Source organism: Nerophis ophidion, linkage group LG24 (genome assembly GCF_033978795.1).
Source record: "Nerophis ophidion isolate RoL-2023_Sa linkage group LG24, RoL_Noph_v1.0, whole genome shotgun sequence".
NCBI lineage: Eukaryota > Metazoa > Chordata > Actinopteri > Syngnathiformes > Syngnathidae > Nerophis > Nerophis ophidion.
The window spans coordinates 16,533,103-16,553,102 of NC_084634.1; the positions used below are offsets into that span (position 1 = coordinate 16,533,103).

The 20,000-nt window shown below is 39.5% G+C and overlaps 1 protein-coding gene across 1 annotated transcript in view; it reads left to right on the forward strand.

Annotated features, from left to right (window-relative positions):
• Positions 1–12,377, forward strand: part of snw1 (SNW domain containing 1) — a 17,099-nt gene extending 4,722 nt beyond the window's left edge. Inside the window, exons 3-14 of the mRNA XM_061885729.1 lie at positions 212–373; positions 453–548; positions 1,688–1,794; positions 2,169–2,273; positions 2,977–3,046; positions 3,123–3,188; positions 4,746–4,862; positions 5,041–5,185; positions 7,537–7,639; positions 7,708–7,825; positions 9,030–9,193; positions 11,791–12,377. Coding sequence (XP_061741713.1) covers positions 212–373; positions 453–548; positions 1,688–1,794; positions 2,169–2,273; positions 2,977–3,046; positions 3,123–3,188; positions 4,746–4,862; positions 5,041–5,185; positions 7,537–7,639; positions 7,708–7,825; positions 9,030–9,193; positions 11,791–11,983 — 1,446 coding nt within the window. The 3' untranslated portion in view covers positions 11,984–12,377. The remainder of the gene's footprint in view (positions 1–211; positions 374–452; positions 549–1,687; positions 1,795–2,168; positions 2,274–2,976; positions 3,047–3,122; positions 3,189–4,745; positions 4,863–5,040; positions 5,186–7,536; positions 7,640–7,707; positions 7,826–9,029; positions 9,194–11,790) is intronic.
• Positions 12,378–20,000: the final 7,623 nt, after the last annotated feature.

Here is a 20,000-nt window from a genome sequence, read left to right on the forward strand (position 1 = left end):
ACTTCCAGTCTCTCCCAAACAAAAATATATAATTTGAAAATTTTGCCAAACACATTTTTTATTGATTTCGATTACGTGTCTATCGCGATATATAATGATATCGTTTTATCGGCCCAGCCCTAGTAAAACACAATTCTAGACTGGATTTATGTCCTCGATTGTTTCAGCAAACCTTAAATGCCATGCTTGTGCTTATGAATGTCTTCCATAGGACTTTGGAGATGGAGGAGCCTTTCCAGAGATCCATGTGGCCCAGTTTCCACTGGAGATGGGTAGGCAAAAGAAGACCTCCAATGCATTGACCATGCAGGTGGATGCTGAAGGGAAGGTCAAATATGATGCCATTGCAAGACAAGGACAGGGCAAAGAAAAGGTGTGTGGTCCAGTAAACTAAAACACTCAGTTTGCACAATTTTGCACTTTAAGAAATGTCTGCCATTCCATTGTTTCAGGTGATCTTCAGTAAGTACACCGATCTACTTCCGAAAGAAGTAATGAACGAGGACACACCGGAACTACAGAAGCCTGATGAGGAAGTAATACAAGAAGTAAGAATGTTTTTCCAACTGATTCCGCTTTTCTGATCTATTGGCCAAATTTGATTCCCAGTCACATATAATAACCGCCACATTTATAATAGAAATCAATAGATTCCAAACAATTCATTGTCTGTGTCATTTCATTAATACAATTGTTCTTTTGTGTACGATAGAGACATTGGAAACATGCAACCATGTAGATCCAGAAATGCTATAAAATAAGTCTAATTTGCAAGTGACCCTATTAATATATTTCTTCATTACTATTGTTTTAGTGTTATAATTGGAAGGGCAAAAAATATTGCCTTAAATCCCAATTTTTGTTAGCAAAAATCAAGCTTTAGTAAACATTGAACATCTTAAAGTGCAGTTTTATCTTTGGTCGGTTGATTTGTTTGTTTTCTTTTCCTTTGTTGCCATCACTTTCCAACAAATGTGTAATTAGTCCGTGTTGATCTGTTCATCTTGCTCATTCGGTTTGAAGCCAAAGTATTCCAACAACATTGACATTTGGCATTGCGATCACTTTTTTCGCCTAATATTTCTTAACTTGTGGTGCTTCTCACTAGCGAGAGGCGACTAGCGAGCCTCTCTTTCTGTGCATCCCGTGTGTAAGCCACCGAGACAAAGATTGTGGATAACTGACAAGAGGGTTCCCTTTGTTAATTTAATACTGCTCTAGAATAAATTTGCTCAGACATTGCGAGCGACGCACAAAGTGAAGCCATTTACACCCTGTTTGAAAGGGAGTGATGAAGAAAAAGACACAGACATAGCAGCAAAGTAGCAAGTTCATTTTCTTTTTGATTTATTTTCAGACCTAATGAAAGTTATGCCTGAAAGACCTCTGTTTTATTAAATGGACTTGACCGCCTAGGGGGATTGGGCACCTCCCCTCCTAATATAATATGTAATACTCAGATGACAGTTCTTGTTTTTTGCCACCATAAAGCAATAGGCAGCAACAACATGAGGCTATAAAACAAAAGTTTTTAAAATGTTCGCTTGGCCAGAGCTTTCAAAAGTGAGTTTTAAAGGAAAAATGAATGTTTGCGCGCAAAATGCATCAACGTTTTAGTTTTTTAGTGTCACTGTTAACTACAAGCAGTCCTGATTACTGATTTCAGTTTTAATTCTGCCTTTCGTAGCTGACTGAGAAGACTCGTGCTGCACTGAGCAAGCAGGTGTCCCAAAAGATTGCTGCTGCCATGCCTGTGAGAGCAGCAGACAAACTGGCCCCAGCTCAGTACATCAGGTATTTATTCATTCTTTCAGGTACATTTTGTAGGGAATTGTAAAAACTGTAGCATTAATAGTGTCACTCACACACAGCTACACGCCAAAAATATGAAGGTCAACATGCTTCACTGGAGATATATGTTGAATGTCATAAATGTTAAGGTATAGTGTTATACATACATTTGAAGAGCATTAATTTTAATCTTACAAAATGTTTGAATGAGGACACTTAACAAGAAAGCAGACCCTTCTTCCAGTAATTTGCCAATTGAAAGAAGAGTCAAGAGTTGTTGATGTAAACATTTTGAGTCCAGTCCAAACAAACCAACATAATGCAGTATTTATTTTTTGCAAATAATGTAAAATCATGTGTACATGTCTTTCCACCAGATACACTCCATCCCAGCAGGGAGTGGCTTTCAACTCTGGGGCCAAACAGAGAGTCATCCGCATGGTGGAAATGCAGAAAGACCCTATGGAACCACCACGTTTTAAGTAAGTATAGTGTTTGAGAATCTTTATTGATCCACAAGAAACATTTTTCGACACACAGTAGCTCATAGAGGTTTGAAAAATTATCTATTCTAGAATTATTCATAATCCACACGCAGGTAAAAAATAATACATAATACATTCTTTCTTCAATGTCGTCGGGTCTAAACTGAATGTCAAAGTGATAACTTCTTGGTTTATGGCCACATCATTTTACTATACAAGTGAGAAGCATGATTTGTAATGTAGAATTAACCTTCACCAGTTTAGAGGAGATGCAGCAGCTCAGTTTATCAATAGCTAGGTCTCTTAAGACGCCACTGCTAAATGTAGTTTATCAGCGTTGGCTCTTTTAATAACTAATGTATATCGCTAAAAGTTAATATTCAGGTCATGACATGTAAATAGAGTATTTTTTTTGTTTTTCTAGATTTTTTTAGAGGGCTTAACAAGCGTTTTAGTGTACTCCTGTTATTGGCATAGTTGGCCGCCTTGTACTTGCATTAAAAAAAAAGAAATGTGTTCTTGTCTTGCATGACGATTGTTAATATTAAAAAAGTGCAATTTCCTGCTGAAGAACACAAAAGACATGAGAGATTTTTAAAGGTCACACATCTGATGCAACTTGTTGCCCCCATTACTCTTGTTAGTTTTACGGTGGCAACAGATAGGATTGAGTTACATTTCATGCTTACACATGTTTCAGAATCAACAAAAAAATTCCCCGTGGACCTCCTTCCCCGCCTGCACCAGTTATGCATTCTCCAAGCAGAAAGGTACCAATATATTTCCAATTTTTAATCGAACTATTGTCAACTGGTCCAATTATAACTCTCTCGCTTTTTCTTATAGATGACCGTGAAGGAACAGCAGGAGTGGAAGATTCCCCCATGCATCTCCAACTGGAAGAACGCTAAGGTAGCCACACTTTTCAGTCCCCTTTAATCATTTATTTCACCTGCCATAGATGTCATTAGAGATGTGCCTATGAGTATCGGCCAATTTTTTCAACAAAAAAGTGGGTGATCCCCATTTCAGAATGATCACAAACGCCAATGGCTTCTGGCTGACACTTTATCTTTAATTTCCCAGCTGAGAAGCAGCTAGCAGATCATTATGTGTCTTCATACTCAATATTGATCCAAAAATTGGTGCTGTCGATACCAAAGCCAGTCGATACAGTGGAACCCCTGTTAAACAATTATAAGATTGAGCCAAATATACCTGTGTATGAACGCTTCATTCATTCATTTCCTGTCCCGCTGGCAGCCATTTTTTGCTTGCACATATTGAAAAGATTGACCAAGCATCCCACAGCAAGTTAATTTTTTTATTTTCTTTATTTATGTTATCCTTTTTCAACCAAGAAATTCCCATTGAGATAACAAAACATTTCAAGCGGTACAGTTACATACAAATACATGTCATCCACATTAAGAAAAAAACGTTTCGATTTAAAAAAACATAATCTCAGGTGCTCTCAATCTGAACCTAAAAGTGTTTAATTAAATAATTAAGTTATATTTGTAATGAGACTGAACGTTTCTTAAAAAAGATGCCGCAGTGGGCTTATATTACAGCTGAGACGTTACCTCTCGCTCAGCAGCATCTCTTCCAAGAGCATGTTCACACGGCCCCTCCTTCTCCTCCCCTCACTACTCCCCCTCTGTCTACTCCTTTCTCTCCTCTCGTCAGCATCTCATTTGCAGATATGCTTGTAAATGTTTATTATTAGAGCAATATGATTGTTAAAGTTAAGGATTGTTGTGATTTCTGATGGTCTGTAAGGGCACCACATTTACTTCTGTGTGTGTGCATGTCTATTGGCAGAGCAGCTCATCCAGTACAATTTAGTTTGTCATTGTTGTTTTGTCTTGTTACTAAAGAGAAAGTTGATCCATCACCTCATGTTATGTTTGTGTGATATAGCACTTTATATTGTTTTTAAAGTGTACAAACCTTCGTTCAAATATGGACTTTTGTCGAGGCTGTAACCCATTAGTCATATTTAAATTTTTTTTTTTTTTGAGAAATTTGCTTCACTATACAAATTTCACGATTTACGAATCCTGTTTAAGAACCAATTAGGTTCGTAAATCGAGGTTCCACTGTATCAGTATGTGATCGATACAATATTTTTATTTTGCCCTTTTTTTGTAATGCTCACAAATTTAGAAGGACTTTGAGTGCAAAAAACAAAAGATTTAAATGAATATTACTAGTTCTTACTTTGGTTTCATAATTGTGTATTATTGACAGTTTTGAGCAAACAATTAAGTAATATAAAAGAAAAAGGACTGGTTTAAATATTGTGTTTATATTATTACATTTGCAATAGTACTCACCATAAATAAATTATAGTTTCTTGGTATCGGCCGATCTCACTCATGGATGATCGGTATTGGAATCGGCAGCATAACTGTGATTATTTTTGACCCTCTTTCTCATCCAGACTAATCTCTCCTGTCTTTTCAGGGCTACACCATCCCGCTTGACAAGCGTTTGGCGGCTGATGGAAGAGGACTGCAAACAGTTCACATTAATGAAAACTTTGCCAAGCTTGCTGAGGCGCTCTACATCGCTGATAGAAAGGTACTCCTGATTGATCAGGGTAATAACTTTCTAGTATGTGCTGAAACCATGCATTCATAGTTTTATAAATTTGAGCATGCAAAGCACTTAGGTCGCAGTTCAGTTGACGTGCTAACAGCGATGCATTCCGAATGTATTTGTTCTTTTGGATTTCATATACTTCTGATTGTGTCTTTAGGCCAGAGAGGCAGTGGAGATGAGAGCACAGGTGGAAAAGAAGATGGCCCAGAAGGAGAAGGAAAAGAAAGAGGAGAAACTCAGGGAGCTGGCCCAATTGGCCCGAGATCGCCGAGCAGGAATTAAAAGCCACGGCGGAGACAAAGGTGAGATGTGCTTAAGAACATGTTAGAGTTGTGCGACGTATATTATTTAAATATCAGTTTGGCCCTTGATAGAGCTTTTGATGCTATCTTCTAATACCCCTTCCCAAAGATTTTTTTTCCCCCATTTTGGGCTTTTGGAGTCATTTTGGTTTGTGAAGCTTTTTATGGCATTTGTGATTAAGGGCTATACAAATAAAATTTAATCGATTGATAGTGTTCCAATAACGCAAGTTGATGGCACATTCTAGCGGTACCTTGTAAGTTTGTCAGCGACAAGCAAATGGAACATGTCCCTCAACACAATGTAGCATTCTCGCTAGCGGCTAACATCTTTCCATAGTGCTAAATTACTTCCAAGTCATCAATCCTCACCACCATTGCGGAAAATACAGCTGTTTATTGCACGTAGCGTTATCACTGGAGGATGACGAAAAGCAAAATGTGCTACACTACACAAGAGTAAGAGGATATGCTAACCACTAAACTAGAGCTCTTACTTTGCAAATAGAGGTGGGCGAATCAATACAAATGTTGACGGTAACGATACAAAGTATACTATCAGTATATGTTCGATACCACAGTGTTTAGAGCAAAAAAAAATCGCAAAACATCTTTTATCATTGTTGTTATTGTTTGCAAACTCGCTAAATAAGTCCCTAATACTGATATTATTACACCGCCTTTAGAATTTGTATTTAAAAAGTAATTATTTAAACAACAGAAGAATATGTGTTTGTTACATTTTAACAGAAGTGTATCATAGGGCTGCACAGTTAATCAGCTTTTAATTGTAATCACGATTTTGGCAGCTACGATTAAATGCAGGTGATGGTCGGTGATACTAACATTTAAAAAAAGAGGCTGCGCTGCATTTCAAACCAAACACGTTCCCAACCAGCAGTTAACCAACCACCAGGGGGCGACCAATAGACAGTGAACTCATGTGAGTAGTGCCAACAAAGGTTGAAGGTAGATCAGCCAGCCTCATAGCTCCCATAAATCCATCCGTCCATGTAAATATTAGGAAAAATAAAAGCATGACTCCATCGGTGCCTTCCTCTCCCACAGAGTTACCCAATGAACCAACAACAAACACCACAAGGATTTGCACGTTGGTGTGCACATCCAAAAAAATGGAGTTGCAGAGAGACACATTAAGCATGAACACAATCCTTCTTTTCTCAACCGCCATCGTTTGCCCACACTGTGAAGCTGGTTGCTAACACAGCGGGCCACCCACCAGCGGCGTAAAGCCCTGATGAACAAAAGCAGGGATGCCCAAAATACAGACGATTGTAACATCAATCGTGCACTTAGGGACCCCGTATCCATCCACCTCTCAAAGTCAAGCCAACATAACGGACGTAAAACGTTTTATTTGGCCAAAGACAAATGTCCTACATATACTGTGAGCAGTACAATGAATGTGTTGTATATGCCTTTGTGTATAATCTTATTTTTTTAAGTTTGCACTTCATGATCCCATTCTACAAGGACATTTATTTTAGTTTGCCCTTTGTCTTTTGTACATTTTTATTTATCATTAATAAATTAAATGAAAGCCAAGTTCACATGCTGTTTGTTTAAAAGAGAGTGCAATAAAATGTTTTAAATAACAGTAAATAATCGTGATTAATAATTGTAATTTGAATATTGATGAAAATAATTTTGATTATTATTATGGCCATAACTCGTGCAGCCCTAGTGTATCATGTTAAAACAAAGTAACAAGATATCGCCAATAAATTGGCAAGGAGATTAATAATAACTTTAGGAAAATAATACAGCAGTATATTATGTTTTATGTGACTGCATACATCAGCAGGTAATTATGATCTTTTGTAACCAGATTTAAAATCATTATATTATCATTTATATACCAAATAATATATTTTGATATAAATCGTTATCGCAGGAGGCTGCAATATATATCGCGATAAAAATTTCAGGACGTATCGCCCATCCCCAATGTTTGGTGGATTTTCCTTCAAAAGATGTTTGCTGTCATGACTGCTTAGCCAGAATACAGAGGCAAAAATATTTAAGAAAAATGACAAAAAGTAGTGTGCAAAAAAACAATTTAGGATGCACACTTATTGTGTGACAAACAGAAACAGCACACAGAAGGTGTGAGAGGTAACAGTTTATACTACACAGCAAAGTTGGGACAAGTAGACACTGCATTAAAAAGATAGGCAGCAGCACAGATCATGACATAATGTACATGTCACAATAAGAGTGTTTGTGTTCAAATAAGTAATTTGTACTTCCGATCAACAACCATCCACATTTCCTCATGTTTCTCTCCACCTTTCTTGCCGTGGATGCATTATCCTGCCATCACGCACCAGGCGGCGATGAGGGCGAGGTCAGGGAGCGTGACGAGATCCGCCATGACCGAAGGAAAGAGAGACAACACGACAGGAACATTTCAAGAGCTGCTCCCGATAAAAGGTGCGGGGTGGGAAAGTCAACACTCCTCAGTCCTTGCCGTGTCCTTCAACTTAGTCTTTATCTCGCAGGTCCAAGTTGCAGAGGGACCAGGACAGAGACATCAGTGAGCTCATCGCTCTGGGAGTGCCCAACCCCCGCAACACCAATGAGGCCCAATACGACCAGCGACTATTCAATCAGAGCAAAGTGAGTGTATTATGTTTAGCCATCAGAATCAGAAGATCAGAATCAGAAGAGTTTTTCTTGCCGTTGTTTGAGAACAGGCTCACAAACTAGGAAATTTGTGCAACATAAAACACATGTAACACAGAATAGAATAACATGAGCTGTTTCTAAGCTATCAGATCTTGTTATTGTTCATGTGCCTGATGGCCGAGGGGAAAAAACTGTTCAGGTGGCGGAAGGTGTGGGTCTGGATGTACCGTAGTTTCCTGCCTGAGGGGAGAGGGGAGAAAAGTTTATGTCCAAGGTGAGAAGAGTCAGCTGTGATCCAACCCACACGCCTCTGGGTCCTGGAGGAGAACAGGTCCTGGGGGGGTGGGAGTTTGCAGCCAATCACCTTCTCAGCAGCACGTATGATGTGCTGCAGTTGATGCTTATCCCTGACTGTGGCGCCGGGGAACCACACGGTGATGGAGGAGGTGAGGATGGACTCGATAGCTGAGTAGAACGGCACCAGCATCTCGGTCGGCATCTTCAGTTTCTTCAGTTGCCGCAGGAAGTACATCCTCTGCTGGGCCGTTTTGATGAGAGAGCTGATGGTCGGCTCCCACTTGAGGTCCTGGGTGACGGTGGTGCCTAAGAAACGGATGGAGTCCACAATGGAGACAGGGGTGGGAGAGTCAGTCAGGGTGAGGGGGGGATGGTGGGGCTTTGACTTTCCTGAAGTCCAAAATCATCTTCATTGGGTGTTCAGCTCCAGGTTGTTGAGGCTGCACCAGGACGCCAGCCGGTTCACCTCTCTCCTGTAGGCGGACTCGTCGCCTTCCGAGATGAGCACGATGAGGGTAGTGTCGTCCGCAAACTTGAGAAGCTTTACTGACTGGTGACTGGAGGTGCAGCAGTTTATGTATGGGGAGAAGAGCCAGGGGGAAAGTACACAGCCCTGATGAGTACCAGTGTTTGTGGTTCGACTGTCCTAGACAATCTTTCCCAGCTGCACGTGCTGTCTTCGGTCCGTCAGGAAGTCATTGATCCAACTGCAGAGGTAGTCGGGCACGCTAAGCTGGTAGAGCTTGTCTCGTAGCAGTCCAGGGAGGATGGTGTTGAAGGCAGAGCTGAACCAATGAATGGCGCTGATATTTGGCGTTTTAACATTCAGCCTTTTATTTTTTTATTGTATTTTTGGGGGGGAGTTTTCATATGAAGCTTTCCTCCTTTCTCTTCCCAGGGAATGGATAGCGGCTTTGCCGGTGGTGAGGACGAGACGTATAATGTCTACGACCAGCCTTTCCGCGGTGGCAGAGACATGGCTTCCAACATCTACCGGCCCAGCAAGAACATCGACAAGGACACCCACGCCGATGACTTCGACACACTCATGCGCAACAACCGGTACTTTCAAATACCCAAACTCATTTATTCTCCTTAAAACCTCTGTCCACTGCAGTGGACATTTTAGGTTTTGCTTAAGTTGTTTATTCTGACAAGAAATAGACCAAAAACAATTAAGTGAGTAATTCGATAAAAACACATTTTACAACCACAATGCATATTTTGGGGGATATAGGTGCATTTTTATTGTCGCCATAACTTTGTAATTCTCTTATTTTGTGTGACTATAAATATATATACTATTAACTATAAATAGTATAATTTGTAGGGTTGTTAATTTTTGGGCGTTACACATCTCATTTCTGATTCTTGGGGGTAACTATTTGATTCAAAATTAATACTTTTCTAAAATCATTGGGGGCCAGTTCCATGATTAACTACATTCCTCCATAAAATAAACAGTTGTGATACATTTCTATATTATTTAAAAGAAGAAAAAAAAATGTTTTGTTTATTTTTTAGTTGATTTTCTTCCTTTTTTTTTATCAATTACAAATCGTTCCAAATAACAATCACAATTTATTCAAAAATCTAATTTTTGACATCCCTAATCATTTGTTTATAAAACTGTTTTAAGTACACTTCTGCGTAAAATTGTATCTTTATTGATTTGATTGAAGGGTAATTTATTAGATTCAGAATTGATTCTAAATTCAACTTTCAAAATGTATTATTTAGTATTTAAATTATGATTAAAACCTTTTCAGAACAGGTTACAGGTTAAAAAAGCTCCTCTTGTGCTGCTGACATACAATTTATCTTGCAGTGTTGGCCGAATAACATCTTTTTAAAAATGTATTTATTTAGTTACAAATACCACAGAATGTTTATCAAACAAAAGAAAATAGAGCAACCCCATTTAGGGTAAAAATTTGTAAAGCAAATGACAGGACATACAAATGCAGCACTAAAAACAAGAGAGACTAAAATTATAAAAGCAATAATAATAATAATAGTTGTTTAATGTTTTTAACATGGAAAGGTATCCTTAAAAATGTCCAAAAAAAGTATATTATTGTTTAAAATCAATTCTTAAAAATTATAAATCAACTTAAAACCGGAATAGATAAAAATCTGTATTTTTAATTCATTTTTTTCAGCACTTCTAATGTTTGAGTTTATTATTCCTGTAGTTTGACTAATCTCATTTTGAAAAGTAATGAAAAATTATCCTTAAAGGCCTACTAAAACCCACTACTACCGACCACGCAGTCTGATAGTTTATATATCAATGATGAAATCTTAACATTGCAACACATGCCAATATGGCCTTTTTAGTTTACTAAATTGCAATTTTAAATTTCGCGCGATGTATCCAGTTGAAAACGTTGCGGTATGATGACGCGTGCGTTTGATGTCACCGGTTGTAGCGGACATTTTTTTCCAGCCTGATCCAAGCTATAAGTAGTCTGCTTTAATCGCATAATTACACAGTATTCCGGACATCTGTGTTACTGAATCTTTTGCAATTTGTTCAATTAATAATGGAGAAGTCAAAGTAGAAATATGGAGGTGGGAAACGGTGTATTGCAGCTGCCTTTAGCAACACAAACACAGCCGGTGTTTCCTTGTTTAAAATTCCCGAAGGTGAAGTTTAACTATGGACAGAGCAGTCAAGCGAACATGGTTCCCGACCACATGTCAACCGGCAGGTTTCGGTGAGAAAATTGTGGTAATAAGTCTGCTCTTACCGTAGACATGAGTGGAGCTTGCGTCCTCCTGCAGCTGCGTGGTGGCGGTCGCCACACCCCTCCGACTTTCAGGTACCATATAATCTCACTAAAACACTAGTAACACAATAAGCAGATAAGGAATTTTCCAGAATTATCCTAGTAAATGTGTCTAATAACATCTGAATCGCTCCCACTGCCCTCGCCTTTTTTTATTATTTTTTTTTTTTATCCAGTCCTTCACTCTCACTATCCTCATCCACGAATCGTTCATCCTCGCTCAAATTAACGGGGAAATTGTCGCTTTCTCGGTCGAATCGCTCTAACTGCTGGTGGCAATGATTGTAAACAATGTGAGGAGCTCTACAACCAGGGACGTCACGCGTACATTGTCTGCTACTTCCAGTACAGGCAAGGCTTTTTTATTAGCGACCAAAAGTTGCGATCTTTATCGTCTATGTTCTCTACTAAATCCTTTCAGCAAAAATATGTCAATATCGCGAAATGATCAAGTATGACACATAGAATGGACCTGCTATCTCCGTTCAAATAAGAAAATCTAATTTCAGTAGGCCTTTTAAAATGATTAATTTCATCTACTATCTGTAGTATCCTTGCATTTATATGAATAACAATTGAAACATCTTATTTTTGTCCTACTGAAGCCAATATTGACTGTCGCAAATAAATTCAATGACTAAACAAATCCTTCTTTATGAGGAAAGCCTTTTTTCATTTATTGAAAGAACTGCTTATCAAATGTGCTTAGCTGGGTTGGATAAAATGGCTTAGAGGAAAGAAGTTATGTGTTGCTGGATTGAAAGTCTTCAGAGATGGTGTAAATAACGCTGACCAGACTACACAATTCTACTCATCAAAGTTGTAGCAAGTCCTTGCGTCTGATTTCTCTCCCCGCTCATTGCCTAGGTTCGTTCCCGACAAAGAGTTCTCCGGTGCTGACCACGGGCAGAAGCGTGACGGCCCAGTCCAGTTCGAGGTGGACCCTTTCGGTCTGGATAAATTCTTGGAAGAGGCCAAGCAACACGGCGGCTCCAAGAGACCGTCCGCCAGCAGCCGCTCCAAGGACGACTACCACGACAAGAAGCGCAGGAAGGAGTGAGGCGGCGTGGACACGGAGGTCGTCTACTCACACGTTTGTTTTGCTCCACTATAACATTTTCTTCTCATTTGGCCCGTGTAAAATATTGTGAACATTACACTTTTTATCCAACCTTCTTCATCACATTTGCTGGTAAATCTGCATCATAAGCGACCAAAATGCGATCTGCTAATAAATATGTACAGTAAGTTCAATGTCATAGAAATGTATAGGGTTTGGTTAGTGGACGTATAATGTCACATTATTTTCTTTGTCAGATGTGTACTATGTAAAAGGTCCACGTATAGGTTGGTACAGTCCATATTTCGTGACCGGCATGTACGTCAAAGTACAGCTTCTACACAAACCTATTTGTAATTCTTGTACAACAATTGAATAAATATGTGATAGTGTGTGCAAAGTGTGGTTATTGCTTGGGTCAACATTAGGCGTTGGGGACCTAACCATTCGATCCGTTTCCTGGGGTAACGATTCGATTTAGAACCGATTATCGATTCAAACCTATTTTGGCAATGTATTATTTGTTTTTGGGGTGGTTTCCCTCCTCAGGGTTCCTCGGACCACCAAACATCTTCACACGTATCCGGTTCAGGGTTACAACACTGTTTTTATTTTTCAATAATAGTGTCTCCGGTGTGCTTTTCAGCAATTGTCTTTTGTGCTGTCTCTCTCTCTTGCGTGTGCTCCAACTCCCAACACCTCTCTCCTTCCCGGCTGCTGCCTTTTAACAGAGCGACAGGTGATTAGATAGGCCGGACCAGGTGGGCCATCTGCGCACCTGTCGCTGATCTCGCAGCCAGTCCCGGCACACCCCCGCTTCGCTGCAGTTCCGCAGGCCACGCCCCCCCACATGCGTCCACCGCCAGATTCAAAAATCGATTGTTTTTTAAAATTATGAATCTATCGGGAATCACAATTTTTTTTGTGCGTGCACCCCTAACATACTGTACGCAACACGTGACTCATCAGAACTTGCATTTTGTATTGGTTGCGTCTACTGGAATTGTCATGGTGATGGTCGTCTCGCTTAATTTACTTTTTGCCAAAGTTGAGCCTAAAATGGCGCCGTTTGGGAGTGACCGTGCCAGCAACTTTAGGGTTCCTGGTTCGATCCCCACCTTCTACCAACCTAGTCACGTCCATCGCGTCCTTGAGCAAGACACTTCACTCTTGCTCCTGATGGGTCGTGGTTCGCGTCTTGCATGGCAGCTCCTGCCATCAGTGTGTGAATGAGTGAATGTGGAAATATTGTCAAAGCGCTTTGAGTACCTTGAAGGTGAAAAAAGACATATTTTGGTCACATTTTGGCATTCAGTCTATTTCACATCTTATATACAATCTGTTTACATTTAAGTCTCATCTTAAAACTAATTTGTATACTCTAGCTTTTAAATAGACCCCCTTTTTAGACCAGTTGATCTGCTGTTTCTTTTCTTTTTCTCCTCTGTCCACCTCTCCCTTGTGAAGGGGGTCCTGTCCGGTGGCCATGGATGAAGTAATGGCTGTCCAGAGTCGGGACCCAGGATGGACCGCTCGCCTGTGTATCGGTTGGGGACATCTCTGCGCTGCCGATCCGCCTCCGCCTGGGATGGTTTCCTGTTGGCTCCACTTTGGACGGGACTCTCGCTACTATATTGGATCCACTTTGGACTGGACTCTCACGGTTGTGTTAGATCCACTATGGATTGGATTTTCACAATATCATGCGCTCCTCTCCAAGGTTTCTCATAGTCATCATTGTCACTGTCACCGACGTCCCACTGGGGTGAGTTTTCCTTGCCCTTATGTTGGCTCTACCGAGGATGTCGATGTGGTTTGTCCAGCCCTTTGAGACACTGGTGATTTAGGGCTATATAAATAAACATTGATTGATAAATTGCGGTGTGAAAGATTTCAATGTTATAGTATTGTTTTGAAGCTGCTGTGTCATCTCTGCGAAATAGTAAATGTGCTGAATGTATAGTTAATTAACAGTGAATAATTATTTTTGCACTGAAAATATAATCAAATCCCCATTAATTTGATTTCGTATAAAACATGCATCTAATTAAATTGATTTAAAAAAGTACTAACATTGTTTCATATAATTTAGCTCGGTGCATTTCTGTTTAAGCAAAATATCACTAAAATTCACATGAATAGATATTTTCATTTTTATTCAATATTTTTAAAGGAAATTTGTAATTTAGCTGGCTTTAGTAAAAAGGCAAACAACATCACAGACGCTCCAAAAGTTATTTTTAGTGCCGGGTTTCTCTCTCTCGAGCTGTGTTGGTACTTGTGCTCTCTTGCACTCATGCTCTAGCTTTGCATGGTGTTTTTTTTTAAGTCATTCCAGTGAAAAAAGAGCATTGTAAATAGGAGTGTCTAACACAACAGCCAAGCACACAAACTAAACATACCTAATAAACATTGAACAATATTGCAGTCTAAAACAGCACTTTTGTTAATATTAACAAGCATCAAATAATTATAGTTACCGGTACGTATTACTTACACATACAAAGCCTCCAAGGCAGAAGTGTATTGGAAAGTATCCAGTAACAAATGTGTCAGCTTCATGCCACTGAGCTTAACTTCATAATTTTTTTTCATTATTCATTCATGTTGTTTTATTAAAAAATATATATAAATGAGATATACGTTCAAAAAATAAACTTCATTAATTATTTTGACCACTAAGTGTCATCAAAACAAATTACTACTCCACTTCAATTAAAAAACGGCATAAGACTGATAGGGTGAGTGTTTTCATACCAATAATTGTTCTCTGACTAATTTCACTTGATCAAACCTTTTTTTCCCCCAAAAAAAGGCACTAAAAACAGTTGCGGCTGTGATATGAATTAACACAAGATCTCATGTGGCGCCACAAAAGTCATCCTTAGCGCAGTGACGCCATGCGACTCCTACCAGCTGTCATGCAGACCTTCGCTCACGCTGAGAGACAAGCCTGTGTGACGATCTTATCTGGTTCTTTTGTCATCGTTTTTAGCTCTCTAAACAGACTTGTGCTCAGGTCAAAAAGATCTTCTCGCCGAGGGGCAGTTTAAAGGCCAGCGGGGACTGTTGTGAACACCTGGTCGGGGAGTCGCCCTGACACAAATCCATGATGAGCTTACAGTGAAAGTGCATCAGTCCATTTTGGATCATCAGTGGGGGTGAGTACTGCAACATGAGGAATACTGCAATCCATTATTATTATTATTATTATTACTGGCTTTCTGCTGACTACTTTCACAAACTTACTGAAAACCTTACACGTTTTATTTAGAGATGTCCGATAATGTCAGACTGCCAGATATCGGCCGATAAAATCTTTAAAATGTAATATCGGAAATTTTCGGTATCAGTTTCAAAAAGTAAAAATGATGGCTTTTTAAAATGTGACTGTACGGAGTGGTACACGGACATCGGGAGAAGTACAGAGCAGTTGCATCTCCCAGTCATACATGCCAACCCTCCCGATTTACCCAAAGACTCACGAATTTCAGTGCCCCTCCCGATAATCTCCCAATTTCCACCCAGACAACAATAAATGGGGGGCCTGCCTTAAAGGCACTGTCTTTGCGTTCGGGCCCAATCCCATAATATATATGGCTTTTCACACACACAAGTGAACGCAAGGCATACGTAGTCAACAGCCATACAGGTCACACTGAGGGTGGCCGGATAAACAACTTTAACGTTTTTACAAATATGCGCCACACTGTGAACCCATACCAGACAACAATGACAAACACATTTCGGGAGAACATCAGCACCGTAACACAACAGAACAAATACCCAGAACCCCTTGCAGCACTAACTCTTCGGGACGCTACAATATACACCTCCCACCCCTCCCAATCCCGCCTAACTCAACCTCTTCATGCTCTCTTAGGGAGTGCATGTCCCAAATTCCAAGCTGCTGTTTTGAGGCATGTTAAAAAAAATAATGCACTTTGTGCCATAATAAATATGGCAGTGCAATGTTGGCATTTTTTTCCATAACTTGAGTTGATTTATTTTGGAAAACCTTTTTACATTGTTAAATGCATCCAGCTGGGCGTCACAACAAAAGTAGGCATAATGTGTTAATTCCACGACTGTATATATCAGTATCTGTTGGTAACGGAATCGGTAATTAAGAGTTAGACAATATCGGGATATTGGCAAAAATGTCATTATCGGACATCTCTAGTTTTAATCTTGCAAGAGCTTGTCAACCCTAGTATATTATACATATATACATACACATATATTTATATATGTGTATATATATATATATATACATACATTATATAAAAATTAAATCTATCATGGTGACAAGGACCACCTGAGCTCCTTCCTTCCTTTCTCCACCATTAGTTCCTTGTGCATATTCAGGCCACTCCACATATATACCCCAGCAGTTGACTGCTGGTCAGGAAATGAGTAAATATGTGCCCTGGCCTGCCTCTCTGCATCTTCCTCGATGGGAAATCTATTAGGTTGGAGGACTTAGACAGGCAGAACCACGTCTAATGGTTGTGTCAGTCAGAACCAAGCCTTGCAGCCAAACAGCAGTGACGACACCCCCCACCCCCCATCGACAACTGTTAATGGGGGTGCACGTCAACCACGCTGGGATGTGCAGTGACAGGAAGTGATGGACGCCTCATCCTGCATCTTTATTCCAGGAAAGGGCTGCGGGGGTGTTTTGACTTGCAGCGTGAGGTCATAGAGTTGGGGACGTTGTTTTGTTTGTCATCTTCTCGCTTTTACAGCACAGGTGTCAAACTCAAGACCATCATTTAATGTGACCCGCCCTGCGCCATTTTATGTAGCTTGCCACATTTTATGTAGTCTGGTCTGCCTTATTTTGTGTGGTCTGCCACTTCATTTTATGTCGTCTGGTCTGCCATATATTTCATGTGGCCTGTCGCATCGTTCTATGTGGTCTGGTCTACCCCATTACTTTGTGTGGTCCGCCAAGTTATTTTATGTTTTTTGGTTGCCACATCATTTTACGTAGTCTGGTCTGCATCATTTTGCGTGGTCTTGTCTGCCACATTATTTTATGTGGCCTGCCCTGTGTCTGGTGGCCAGCCACATTATTTTATGTAGTCTGGTCTGCCCCAAACATTTTGTGTGATCCGCCACTTTATTTAATGTGGTCTGGTCTGCCACATTATTTTAAGTTGCCCGCCACCCCATTTTGTGTGGTCCGCCACTTTATTTGACATGGTCTAGTTTGCCACTTAAATTTATGCGGCCCGCCGTATCGTTTTACGTGGTCTGATCTGCCACGTTATTTTAAGTGACCGGCCCGCCATGTCATTTAAAGTGGTCTAGGTCTGCAACATTATTTTATGTGTACGGCCCTGCGTCATTTAACGTGGCCTGCCACATAATTTTATGTGGTTTGTGGTCTGCTTGATTATTTTGTGCGGTCCACCACTTCATTTTACGTTGCCCGTTGCTTCATTTAACGAGGTCCGATCTTCCACTTTATTTTATGTGTTCTGGTCTGCCACATCTTTTTTACGAGGTCCACCCTGCATCATTATGTGGCCCGCCACAATATTTCATGTAGTCTGGTCCGCTACATATTTTTTACGTTGCCGGTCGTGGCTTTTTACGTGGCCCTCCTACATTATTTTACGTGGCCTGGTCCGCAACATTATTTTTTGTGGCCCCCAGCTTGATTTTATGTGGCCCGCCACATAATTTTATATGGCCTGCTGCGTCATTTTAGGTGTTCAATAAAACAATATCAATATATTTCGAGAGACACATAATCCATATTCATAAAAAATGTTCGACAAAATGTCTAATTTTTTTCTCCTTCTTTGTCGGAAGATAGTGGAATTATAGAAGCAAGGTAGGTTGTATGAACAAAGACACTCGCTCTCAACGCAGGAAGTGTTCACTGATCAGTGGGAGTGACACGCTAACAGCCAATCAGAAAACAGTGTCAACTATCAAATTTGGTTGTGTGGCGGTTGATTCTTTGCGTGGAATGAGAAGAGAAAGTCAAAATGACGAAATTGTAGATAAAAGAGGAAAAGTCCCCGAGACAGTATGGCACTTTCATGGAGTTTTTCTAAGGGATCATAGTCAGACCAGTTTGGTCTGTAAATGATACAAGGCAAGACCGCTGAAACCACACCACATTAGCCACGCTCACCCTTTAGAGCACAGCTGTAGCTTCCTGGCACTAAACTTGCAGAAAATAGTTCCTAATATATGTAAGCTTTTATTTTGACATCAAAACATGTTTGGTAAATATGATAATATAATATTTGTTGCGATATTGGATACTATTAAAGTTTAAAAGGTATATGCAATTTAATGCATCACATGCGCGGTATTTGTCAAAATGGAAAAACAAATACATTTAGTAAGAAAAAATAAAGGGCTTTACTGACGCGTATTATTTCCAGGAGTTCACAGGCTGTATAAAATTATCTGGCACCTGCGGTCTTGAACAGTGATTCTCAAACTGAGCTACAAAGAATCACCTCTTTAAATATTCCAACACAGTGTTACTGTTCACCCTGTGTAATGTTACAGTGTTACAAAATATTTAATGTACCTGCCTCGTTTTTTGTCAATACTTAGGCCTACTACGCTACTGCATTTGAATGTTGGTCATTACGGTGGCACTGTTAGAACACATTATTATTATTATTGGCCATATATATATAATTTACAGTTTTATCAGAATGTCTTCCGCTAACATCCACGTAACCCCGGCGCTGATCCCATTAAAGCTGCTGTCTTATCGCCCTTATCTGCTTCGGATCGGACAGGAGCTTAAGTGCCTCTCTGCTCATCGGCGAGCTTTAAGGGCCGACGTTCCATTATTCCGCAGCTCAAGGTTACGACCTTGAGAGAAAACAAAACAAAAAAAAAAGGAATTGATTAAAGAATCAAATCATCTGATGTTATCATCAATGTCTTAATCATGGATGATGCACCTTTAAAAGTGCACATCAGTGCTTCAGTAAAGCAACATAAACGCCTTTATGTGGGCCAATACTGCCACCTAGGGGCAGACTGGTGACACAACTACATAAGCAAGATAAAAAGAAATGACTGTCACTTTCAGCACTCCAAATTTAGCAACTGAGCTGCTGTTTTTTTTACTGCTAAAATATACGGACGTTTTTACGTTATGGCAACTGAGCTGCTAGTTTTTTTTTTACTGTAAAATCTATGGTTGCTTTTACAGTGCATTACTGTAAATGGAGAAACGGCACTAAAACAAAATTTTAGTAACTGAGCTACCAGTTTTTTCCTGTAAAATTAGGTTGTTGTTTTTTACAGAGAATTACTGTAGCGTGGAAAAATACCACCTATATGGTAAAATTATGGCAAATGAGCCGGGGGTTTTTTTACCGTAAAATCTAGTGACTTTTCTTCACAGTGCATTTCTTTGAAAATAAAAAATAATATTACTGTTATTTTTACGGTAAAATTTAAGAGACTGAGCTGCCAGGTTTATTTTTTTTTTACCTTAAAATCTACTGTTGCTTTTACAGTGCATTACTGTAAATGGAGAAACGCTACTACTGTTATTTTTACAGCAACATTTTAGCGACTGAGCTACCAGCTTTTTACCGTAAAATCAGTTGGACTTTTTTTTACACAGATTTAATGTAAAATGAAAAACTACCACTTTTAGGGTAAAATTCTGGCAACTGAGCCATTTTTTACTGTAAAATCTAGTGACTTTTTTCCCCAGTGCATTACTTTAAATGAAAAAACGGTACTAATGTTACATTTACGGTAAAATTTTAAGGTTTTTTTACCGTAAAATCTACGTCATTGTTTTACACAGAATTTCTTTATTGTAAACTCTACCATTTATAATTTTACGGTAAAAATCTGACAACTTTGCTGCTTGTTTTTTTACTGTAAAATCTACTGACGTTTTTACAGTGCATTACTGAAAATGAAAAAACAGTACCGCTTTTATTTTTACAGTCAAATTTTGGTGCCTGAGTTGCCAGTTTTTTAATGTAAAATCTACTGTTGCTTTTACAGGGAC